At 24.3% G+C, this 13,088-nt stretch overlaps 1 protein-coding gene across 2 annotated transcripts in view; it reads right to left on the reverse strand.

The window, feature by feature from the left end:
- Positions 1-13,088, reverse strand: part of LOC112597484 (lachesin) — a 125,895-nt gene that overhangs the window by 65,488 nt on the left and 47,319 nt on the right. For both annotated transcript variants that reach the window (XM_025343566.1, XM_025343558.1), the window contains exon 2: positions 2,133-2,239. In XM_025343566.1, the coding sequence (XP_025199351.1) occupies positions 2,133-2,239 (107 nt within the window). The remainder of the gene's footprint in view (positions 1-2,132; positions 2,240-13,088) is intronic.

Genomic DNA, 13,088 nt, shown 5'->3' on the forward strand with positions numbered 1-13,088 from the left:
TTTACACTGAACTCCTAGAACTGGAACTTTATAACATTCACAAATGATAAAAAATAAAATAATAAAAAAAAATCAAGGTATGAACGTATTTGATTGGAAAAATAATTAACTATAGTAAAAATATGAAAAATATGAGTACGATCTATTTTTAAATACTTCAATCAAAACTAAAAATTAATTTTATCGTAACTCGTTGAGTTTACTCAAACATAAAAATAATTACAGATACAAGAATAAAGGACATGGAAATTAAGTTTAACTAGCATAAATGGAATATAAATAAAGCCAATAATTACAACCTTGTTTACGAATAAGTTAATGTAATTAACTTAACTTTACCTATCCTAAGACAACATACTTTTAGGTTATGTAATAATTGTATTATTTAAGAATATGTGAGAAGGGTATTAGACTTTTTGAATGAGATATACATAATATATATATATTATACAATATACATAGTAATATTAGTGAAGTGTTAATGAACGTATTCAATCAGTGAGCGTTGATAAAATAGAATTACCTAAACACTTTACATACGTATCTAAATTATACTGAATTTTTTATAAACATTTCCATAAAATAAATATATATATTTCTCAAAAATAGCGTTTTTAAATTTTTTCAAATACAATTTTTTTTAATTACCATATATTTTATCATTAAATTTAAATTGATTAATAAAATATTACAAAGAATATTTTTAATTCATTATTATTTTGAAGTTTATTACACAATAAAACAAGGCTTAGTTAACATTTTGCTATTGTGTTATTATGACAGTTATCGTTAAAAATGTAATAAAAATAAAAATATTTATCTTGAAATATAACAATAAAAATGTGAATACTAATTTAAAAGTATGTTATATTTCGTATGGTATAGTTAAAATATGCGTTATATATATATATTACTTAATTACTAAATCGAACACTCAAAATAATACCAAGAATATAGTAATTTACGTCTGGATGAGAATGAATAAGAATCTGAACGATACTATGCATTTATTTTATGAATCGAGTTTACTTTGCAAGCAATGGTTATTGGCATAGACATGTTTCCTCAATGGAAACGTACCAAACCGTTGCATATTACATGCAAGCATAATGATAATAATTGTGATATTCTTACTCCTTGACAGCAGATATAGTAAAATTGTTTACTAAATTCAAATAATTATTTTATTTGAAACTTTTTTTATTTTTAAATTTTAATAACCATTTACATGATTATTTATCACATATTTATTACAAACACCGTTTAGTTTAATAACAAAATCCACGAGTATTATCTATAAAAAATATTTATTTGAAATTTTAATAATTTTTTAGCATAACCACCTATTTTAACTTAATTGTGTCTATATTGCCTATTTTTAACGCCGTGTTATAACAATTATATTTTCAAAACTATACAATGAGTGACGTTGACAAATTGTCAACAATAGTTTAATAATTATTTTAGTTTTTTATGTTTTTATAATTTTAATAATGCTAACATAGATAATTAAAAAATATTTAATATTCACATTGAATTTGTGTTAATCGAAAAAAAAATGCTTGGTTTTGTATTTATTAAATTATTATAATATATTATAAGTATTTTTTTTGTTTAATTAACTAATTGAATAAAATCATAACTATTTACTACTTTAGATATTATACCACTTACACTATTGAAGTATATTATCAATGAAGATTTTATAGCATAATATTTATCATAGAGACATCTTTTTGTGAGTAAAATGTATAATAGATACTTTAAATTGAACAAATCAACTATAATCATAATATTATTATCCTTAATAGTATAATGTGGTTTGTATTTTAAAATATTATTTTTTTTTCGTAAAACAAATAAAACCTATTAAAGTTAATAATAGATGTTTTATTTCCAATACCACACACAAAAATATTATATAATAGTCATTTATATTCTTTATATATACTGGAACCTTTGATTGGTCAATATAATGGTACATAATAATATACACGTAGGTAACCCCAAATTGTCGGTCGTAAATCTTTTGAAAATACATTTCACTGAAATGATTTATGAAGTACTTTTCTGTATATAATAATACTACTACTACTTATACTAATAATAATAATATGTACGTGGCATCTTACCTTGTACGTGCCGAGATTGTTGACTACACATGGAAGGGATGCGTCTCTCCCAAGCGACACTGTAACATTTGGTATTGGTTCTGCAAAATTTGGATCGTCCGTCAATACTATAAAATACATTTATTAATTATTTGAAAATGAAAAAATAAAATATGAATCAACAGTATCAAACTATAATAGTAATTAAAATAATGAAATGTTAATTGTTTTAAAAGATGGGTTTGCCTTTTAAATGGCACCTACTATATTATATTAATATTTAAACAAAACAATAACTATTTATTTTATTTTATTAAGTTCAGTTTAAGTAACAATACGTACATATAAACTATTAATTTATTACAGAGTTTTATACTAAAAAACATCATACGAAGTTAGACCAAATTAATTTATCTAATATATAATATTGTGTATTATTCAGTAATAAATGTTAAAATTTATCACAACTACAATAATTAATAAAATATAACAACATAATATTATAGTGTAATTATGTAAATATTTTATACAGATTTTAACAAAAGTATACAATTAAGAATAAATTTAATCCAAAGATCAGATGTTTAATTTGGAATCGAACTACAAACTAATGATAAGTTACGCAGCCACTTGAACTGGTCACTACTCATTAATCATTAAAAATATATATTTGTTGATAATATTAAACATGCATAACTTTTCAACTGATTTTTAATACTTTAATTACAAAAACGTTAATAATCGTTTTGAAAGCCAACAAAATTATAAAACAACATTTTTGTGTGTATATATATTTAAATGATCATTTTTTTTTTCAACTAAAAATGAATTCGTTTTATATTATATTCATAAAACAAATTTGAAGATATTCATTTTAAACATTGAGTAAGATTTTTTTTTTTAAGATATAATCTTTAATATTATAAAAAATATGTTTGCCAAATTATATAGAAAACGATTTATACAGTAACACTTTTATTGATGTGCACTGATCGTCACATTGACATTGACAAATTTTTAGATACACACGAGACATACAAGACGTAACCCCACCCACAAAATAAATGTTTAATATGTAGTATCAAAAATCATCTTACAGTTTATTAAGAACATGTAACGTTTTAATTACATACTTAAAACATAAATCTGAATTAAATATACACTGCAGTTAGTTGTATATAATACTTTATTATTTTAATTATTAAAGAGGAAGTGATGATATAACATAAAGTATATACGTTTTACAACATAATCACAGTGGAATTTACTAATACGGTTTTTAGTAGTTTAATTATTATTATTCACAGTCATACAATAATAATACCCAATCGGATAAAAAATAAACCGAGGAAGTGACTGAAATTTAAAATACTTTTACCTTATTCAACGGGTCGGTACTTTTATATGCAACGATTCCCGATTTTCATCATTCAACTCGTTCACCGAGACCCTGCTCTCCGTTACTTTGAAAAGAGAAAGTATGTGTATGCATACACATACACACACACATACACACATTGTTAAACGTATATTGCGTGTTGTCTGAAAACAATTTAATCTCTACTCTACTTTTTATTATTCGTGCGTGAAGTGGCCGAAAATTTGATATACCTCGAGTTTTTTTGGCGGCGCAGATCAAGAGACGGGTAGTGCTATAGGGCGGCGGCAACGGTAAAGTACATCCGACGACAAAAGGACGTGGGACAATTCACCTTTATCCCGGTCTCTGGTTTCACCGGGGCGCAGAAACGTCGTCAAAAGCAGCCGGTCCACACCGTCCGTCACCCGACTCGCCCCCCGCACGGCGTTCCAGCTTGTAGTGACAACTCTGAGCTCGCATTAATCATACGCGTGAGTATATCATATACATATATATACATATATATATCAGTGAATTTCCCGGGCTTTATTACGAACAAGTATAATAATTGCCAGCACTCCGCGCTGGTCTCATCCCGCCGCACGCGAGCCATTGGAACGCTGTCGTTTTAATGTCATTTCGATGATTTCAGGTGCACATATAGGAGTTAAATTGGAGCCGTGTGATCTAGACAAAGTCTAAAATTAAATCCAAGCTATAGGTGACAATTAACGAACTCGAGGTGCATCGATGGATAAGTATTTATTACAGCGTGGAGACCAAGTCACCGAAACGCGATTTATTCAAAATAACGAAAAATACGATCATGGAATGTAAAATCGATTAATATTTGAAGACAAATAAATTATTGAATAAATTAAATATTCTAATTTATATGATTGTATATTATTGTTTATAACAAGCTAACATGTTTTATTAAATTCAATAATAAAATTAACATATTTATCATGTTTACAAGTATTGACAAACTGATAAAAAGTTTATTAAATAGAAAATATTATTTAATAATAAAACTGGTCTTTAGAATATTGTAAATATACAAAAAATATTGAATTTTGAGACGAAACAATTTAAATATTTTTACTTTATTAACAATATTCTAAAAGTTTATGAATTGATACACAATAAAAACAATACATAATATAAAGACGATGAGAAAATATATTTTATTTTTAATTTACTGTAAATGACATGTAATATATACATTGCACTTGTATAATCATATAAAACATTTAAAACAAATTTTAATTTTAATGTTTTAATCAAAATACTTTTTTGTTAACAATTATATATATATAATTCTAAATAATTGTTAATTATATTATTTAAAATAATAACTATAACTTGTTTATAGATATATTATAATATATAGATAATAATTTAACACGAAGAAAGGTATTAATATGTTTAAAACGCCACTTTATAAATAAATAATTAAATTAAATTTCATTGCAGTTAAAAATAAGCAATTTTTTTAAATTAATAGAAATAATTTTTATTTAAAAAAAATAATGTTTTAAGACATTATGTAATCCTCACAAAAAAAAAAAAATAAATAAATTACTACAATGTTTATTTATTTATAATTATAAATTTTTATAATAATACAGAAGAAATAGCTTTAAATTTCAATAATTTATTTTGAATACATTTTGTTTTTTATTTGTTATTAACAAATTATGTATTAGGTATCTAATTACTTTTATTGCCTCAATACTTGAAACCAAGTGGTAAGATTTCAATTTATTATATCACTCATATTTTTCCATGTAGTACAGTGTCTTTAACTTTCTCTTGTATTCGACAAAATGTTTTTATTTTTATTTTTATTTTATTTTTTTGTCTTTTTTAATCGATAATAGTTTCATGATTTGACTTAGAGTAAAATTTATAAACAAGTATTAAAATGTACAAGACTTTAAATTACATAGTTATTTTTGCTCTTAATTATGTTGAATGCAAAATGTTTGTCTTACCTATATAAACTGAACTCTAAACATCAAGTACAATGCCATAAAACTTTGATAAATTCTTTGTGATCAACTTTTAAGACATACGAAAACACTAGATTTATTAATATTATGGTATTCTCATTAGTATTCGTCGAGTTTTAGACCTTATCAACAGTTCTTGGTAAAAAGCTGAAATTACGAAATAAGCTGCAGAAAAATAATAATAATTTATTTCTGATTATTCGCATTCCACAAATAATTTCAGTTAAATTATTTTGTAAATACTTTATTGTTTATTACATAACGCAATAGACGTTTTAAAACTAAAACTAAAAAAAAAACTAATGTGACGATAGCATTTTAATACATTTCTACAACTGTAATCGGTTTCAATTCAGCCGATCGGCATTAGGGGTAAGCACTCTCATCTCGCCGTGGATGCTGACAAAATGTAATTTACACAAAACGTAATATTTGTACACGAGTTGATATAAATAAAACAAAAAAAAATTACTGGTACCGTCACTAGTACTCGAAAAAAGTAGAAAACTATTATTCATTAGTAGTGCTGCAGCTGAAAATAACGGGAAATAAACCAAAATAGAAAACGAACAGTCGCTGGTTTACTTGTAATGGCCAAAGTGTTGTTCGTATATCGGGTGATTGTTTTACCAGCAGACACATTCTTTGCCTTGAAAAGAATAATGTATTTTTTGTATACAAAGATATATTTTTGATAATGAAAACAGTAAAATATTATACATACGATTTCGTATATTTTGAATAATATAAACGGAATCGTTTTTTGATGAAATAAGGTAAATAAAAATTTAAATGGAACTATAGAAATTATTTTCAAATATTTAAAAATAAAATCATCGTTGGAATGTACTTAATTCCAAACGCCTAAATTTTGAGTATTAATTGTATAGTATTATGTCCATTACTACTGGTCCCATATTTTATATTCATTAAAATCTTCAGAAAAAAACTCTGTATGAGAATAATATGAAACTAAGAACATAATATGGTAATGAGTGTTGAATTTCAAAATAATTACTCTGTATACAGCAGAAAAGACATCTCGCTTGGTGCTTTACAAAGAAACCGTGCTTGCGGACGGGTTGGTTTTCGCGTCACTGTTTTTATTTCTCTTACATCGCGCTTGTAAAACGACTATGATAACGACCAAACATTATCATTACTGTTATTGTACACTTGAAGATACAAACGGTCTCTTATAAGCTTAAAAATTATGTATCATGTTGTATACGTACACACGCGCACGCGTAACCAATGTTGATTTAATAAAATTAATTATTTTTTATGACCAAGACAGTTTTTATTTAGCTGAACACGGTTTAACTAACAGTACTATAAAAAATCACGATGTTTTAATGGTTTCATTGTCAAAAATTTATTAATCAACCTAAAAACCTGACGAAACATTTGAAGAGGGCATAGAAGATAGATTTTAATATCAAGTCACATTTTATAATACTTGTGTAGACTAAATTTTTTATTATAGTTGGTTCAATTTTCATTTTTATTTTTATTTTTGAAAAAGTTTATAAATATAAATTATACAGATAAGATAAATAATTCGAGACATTAACCATATTATATAATACATGTATAATTTGATATTTAGCTTGCCTGGAGATTACTATTTTTGTAAAATGTTTATAATGGTACCAGTTCAATTGATGCCTCCAATGAGGTAAAGAAAGTGTATAACTCTAATTATTCCCAAAAAAATTATGATTTCTAAATAGACTATAAAAACTCTTATAAAATGGAATTTATTCTTTTTCGAATATTTAAGAACCATCTTAATTAAAAATTAAAAAAGTAAAACTTGTAATTATACAAAGTGCATAATATGCTTCAAAACTACGAAATTCTTGAAGTAATATTTTTACGCAAAAATGTAATCATGTTTAATATAAAATCAATAATATATATATATATATATATATATATATATTTCGTACTGTTTCTCCAATTCATTTTCCACTATATTCTTAACTTCATTCGATAGATTAAATGTTTTATTGATCTATTTTATACAAGGAATATGAACCATTTTATCACAACCACGAATATGCATTAGTATTGTGGTACATTTGTTGTGTTTATTTAAAATAACTTAAGCAATGTCGACAAACTTAGTTTTTATTTCTTGCGATAATGGTCTCAGTTTTAAGAATAATTTAACACGGATACGTTTAAAACATTAGTCGACAACATACTCGCTAGTTTAATAAAAAAATAAAAAAAGCGATGATTATCACGTCTAGGAAACCGTACTTTGTTGACGGTATTCAGATAGCAAGGCTATATGATTAAGATAGAAATAATTTATGAGCATTTCCCCGACAGAGCACATAGAAGGACATTGTATTACTCACACATCATAATGTATTAATATTACAACAAATAAAAAGTGACTAGTATCTTTCAATTCGTATCATAAACTTGTGTGTTTCATGCTAAATTCACAAAAATTATGTTTTATGTATCTAACTTACATGAGTTTTTTTTTTTTTTAAATTTTTAATAAGAAATTGTTTTGTCATCGGTATGTATAAAATACATAATTTTACGTAATTAATATAGAATTGCAATGTAATTATCTTTTTTCAATGAAAATTATGGTTATTTATATATTTCTTGTATAAAAAACATGTCTTTAATTTTTAATTTTTGAATAAGAATATTATTTTCAATTTTGTAGCTTTATAAAATAATTTTTTAAGTCTTTTTTATTTATTAGTTTTAGAACTTTCTTATTATGAGACACGTTAAATAACCGAATATTAGAGAGATAAAAGGTATTTAAAATACTTTATTAGAAGTCCTCAACTTAAAACATATACAACAGCTGACCGTGTTTTTCTTAACTACTCAAAAACTCAAAAATAAATACATTTCTGTAAATCATGTAAATATAAATACGTAAAAGAGGGTACAACTATTTCTATAGTATACTTAAAGTGTAAAATGAGTCACTGTAATTAATGCATTAAATGTAAATTCAATGATATTATATTATAATTTATACGAAATATAATTCTGAAAGAATACAATCTGTCAACTTTTATTACTTAGTCTATTTTATGATATATTTTTTAATCTTGCTATTTTTAACTTATTTATTTTACTATTAGTTTCAATAAGTCAAATTTATATGTTATTACTATAATAATAATAATTTTTTTTTTTTTTTAATTGTATTTCATTTTTAAATTTTAGGTCCCTTTGAATGTTAAACATTTTTAGAAAATTTAAACCTCAAAATAATTTTTAAATTTTCATGATATCGAAGACATTTATTAAAATGATATGCTAAAATGTTCATAAAAATGTATTTGTGGATTTACATTCAATTTTTTTTTTTAATTCAGTTAGGCCGAAGAATACCAATGGTACTGTAAAATATAAAATTTAATTAAATATATATATTTTTTTTTTCTGGACATGATCACATAATGCAGTTAGTAATTTATATAATATCATATAAGTTCTTAATTTGAAAGTTTATTTAAGTGTATAGTTTCAAAACATAACATTATATTCAAATGTATATAGGTGTATATTTTTGGATTTCTGTGAACAATAGTATTATCTCTTTACTAATATATGACGTATTGTAAATTTAAAACTACAATGACTTTTTAATTAAACATATACACGAAAAAAAAACATCGATTTTTTTTATTCAACACTTTGTTTATAAAATTCAATCCCCAGATTTATGGATACTATTTCGTATTTAATAATTCTTTATTTTCGTTCTTGTAAAATTGATTCAATATATAAGCTTTTTAATGATATGCTAGAAAAAAACATTTTCCACGATGTACCGGCACACATATGCTTAAAACATCGTTCCATTTATCCACCGTCTCATGACAAATTTATGAAAAGTATAACAATCATATGGGGAAAAGATAAACGAGATATAAAGGAATAAAACTCTCAACAATCATGATATTATAGCAAACATTTTAAAAATACGTTTGACGATAAACAACAATAATAAATCGTCAGATTTATGCAAAATAACGTTACTTGAGCGCGCGTATATGCAGACATACACACACTAACTGACTAATACCGTTTATAGTGTTTATACTGAAGAGGCCTATATAATATAATATAAGCTTTATTATTTTCATATTAAAAAAAGGAAATATAGCAATAAACATTAAATTGATAAAAAAATTAAGTATAATTTATTCAGTACCCATTAAAATTTTCAATGACCATTTAAAGTAAAAAAATAATACATTTGATTGTGTGCGTAATTGTTTTGGACAGATACAGTATATTATTTTATTTTAATTGATTAAAAAAATTCATTAAATCAAGAATTGACAACGAGTGTGGTTTTAATAGATGAAAAATTAATTTTTCATATAGAATAATTTGTTGTGATTTAAAATGTTTTAAATAATATACCTAATTTTAACCTTTTGATCGTATTTTAATAGTCATACTTATAAGATAAAAACAAGACAAACAAAGGAGCATTTAGTCTAGGTGGCAAATTTGAGAGGAAGGGGCAAAACGTTTAAGCTAATTATTTGAAAAATAATATTTTACATTCGTTTTTTATGAATATTTTTTTCATTAAAACTCTACTATACTATAATGTTATAAATTGTCTAATTTCTGCAACAAGTATTCGACGATACATGTAATTACACGTATCGGTATCACACTATATTAGAACGGAACCACCAGCATATTAATGATAATAATTATTATGGTCTTATTATTTTCGATTACGATTTACAATTCATAGAAGTACATACCTACATTATCAAATATACTTATCTACAATTTGGCAAAAGGTAATTATTACATTTATACTTATTTATTGAATACTCATTAGTTACATATTAACATTATTCGTTGTGCTGTTGTAGTAGTAGTGTAGTATTTCATGAGTAGCTTACGAGTGTCTAGACTAGTACGCAGAGTTAGTACTTAATAAATTGTAATTGTTGACTTTTGTGTACTGTAAACTATTATAATAAATTGTTTAAACTTGTAATAATTAGACTATCGTTAAAATTAAAAGAATAAAACTTAGTTGTTCTCAATAAAAAAAAAAAAAAATTAGAAAAAAATGAAAGAAGATAATCACTATGCAGTTGAAAGATTTCTTGAATATCTTTAAACAGTTGGTCATAAAGCAGAAAATAGTATGGAAAATGCCTTAATTCATTTTTTACGAATCATTTAATAAATTAAAAAAGATGTAGAGATTAGTCGTACTACAATGCGTTGATATATCAGGTTAATATAATGGTTTACAAGCACGTATAAAATGTACATCCGAGCAAGCATTGACGTCCCATGTGCAGCACATTTGTTAAACTTTTTTGAATAAAATGCTGCAGAATTAATAGCTACATATGTTCATTTCTTATATTTTTAGAAGTCAAAACTCGATGTGGTAGATAGTTATTTTCATCCCTAACAATCAGAATTGAAAAAAAATCAGCATAACATAACGACAATTTGAACCCAGGCGTAATTCATTTCACTGGAATTGAAAAAATGAAAGCTGACACTTTTTTGGCGATAATTGACACTTAATTTTAAATTAAATAGAAGAATGGAAAATATGTATATTCAGATCAATAATAGATTTGGATTTTTATTAAAATTAGAAAACGAGACCTTGAACAATATTCGAATAAAAAGTAAAAATCTTGCTGAATTATATAATTTAGATTAAAAAATAAACTTAATGCAATTTAAAAGTATTGTAAAAGATTTTCTATTACAAGGATAATTATCATTTGCTTCATTACATAAATTAATCACTACATCGTATTAAAAAAAAATATTTTCAAGTATAGAAATAATGTTAAGAATTATTTGTACTCTACCTTCTTCAAATACAAGTGATGAAAGATCATTTTCTATCTTAAAATGTGTAAAAAGTTGTTTGCGATTATCTTTAATCTATGAATAAATGTCAAATTTGTCGATATTATGGCGTATTGAATTTGATTTGGTTAAAGATATGAAGTGAGAAGAACTAATACATACAATTTGCTATAACGAAATTCAGAAAAAATTATATTTAAATATGTACTTACAAAATAATTTCATTTATTTTTAACCTTAAATCATAAAACAATTATAAACGATATTCAATATAATATTGTAAAAACTATTATTATAATTATTTAGTTTATTAATGTTTAATTGTATTATATTTTCCATTTGAGTTAAATCTATTTCTATTTTTTTTTTTTTTTTATAGGTTTACTTATAGATCATGAATAAGTTACTACTAAAAGTATTTTTCTGGTTCTGAGGAGGAAGGAATAAGTGGCAAAAATTGTTTGCTGCATTGCGGTATTGGACTTTAACCCGGTTCTGCATATACTCGTTCGTGTGTCATGCCCAATATAACAATCAAAGAAACGTATCATGTTTATGCTGACAATTGTTCGTTGTAGCTCTATGCTCATTACACAAGAACTGTTGTTTATAAGTTATAAGTACTGATTTCGGGGGCATAACGTGGCGCAGTGAATGTACCAATCGCCTGACGACGCTGGTGTTAAGTTAGCGTTAAGTTTTTAGTTCTTGGATGGGTCACCTGGGAATTTTAACAACACACACGCTCCGTTCAATCAAAACATAACCATTGAGATAAAAATAGTAAAATTCTAAAATTTCCCTTAACATCAAAAAATAAATAAAAATATAGTAGTTTTTTTTACTGTAACCATGAAATTTATATATTTTTAAATGAAAAAACATATCTATTAAAGTAATTAGTTACAAAGGATCATAAAGTAAAATATATACCTGTTTTAAATAATTTACAATACATTTTATAGAAAAAAATAGTTTAAGACTTTTTTATAAGATAAAGAATAACTAATATTGTTTAAAGCCATTGATAAAAAAAAACATATAATATATTTTTTTTCCTTTAGTTTAACGGAAGGTCAATTTCCTGTACAAAAGAGTAAAAATGAAAAAAAAAAAGGATAGGTAACATATTGAACGTTGTTGGAGAGTATGTCATTTCTCGATTAAAAAATTCCCCTCAATAATCTAACGTACTTAGCGTTATATCTTAACATGTTATGAAAAACGTATTGGCATGGGCGCCTATAGGTAATATTTTAGGGGGGGGGGGGATCAAAATAAAAAAATTTTCGAACATAAGATAATAAAGATTTAATGTTATTTTTCACATATAAATGTATACACTATACATGCATGTTATATTTTTATTTATATATATATATTATATAGTGTATTAATAATAATTGCCATACGAATAAATAAATAAATATATAATAATTGCTATATGAATAAATAAATTAATAAATAATAATTGCCATACGAACAAATAAATAAATAAATAATAATTTTAATAAGTATATAAAAAAATAGAAATTAAATAATATAATTAAGTATATTATTCGGTATCAGTAAATAAGAACTGTAAATTTCTTCGTTTTATTCCAAACATATTAATGACATCCTGAATGAAAGTATCCTTGTTTGCATTAGGTTAAAATATTTGTAGTACCTATATTGTGATCTTTATAGATTTACCACAAATTATCTATGATAAATAATTTTACGTATAGGTTATAC

Source organism: Melanaphis sacchari, unplaced genomic scaffold (assembly GCF_002803265.2).
Source record: "Melanaphis sacchari strain LSU unplaced genomic scaffold, SCAv2.0 Contig0_pilon_pilon, whole genome shotgun sequence".
Taxonomy (NCBI): Eukaryota; Metazoa; Arthropoda; class Insecta; order Hemiptera; family Aphididae; genus Melanaphis; species Melanaphis sacchari.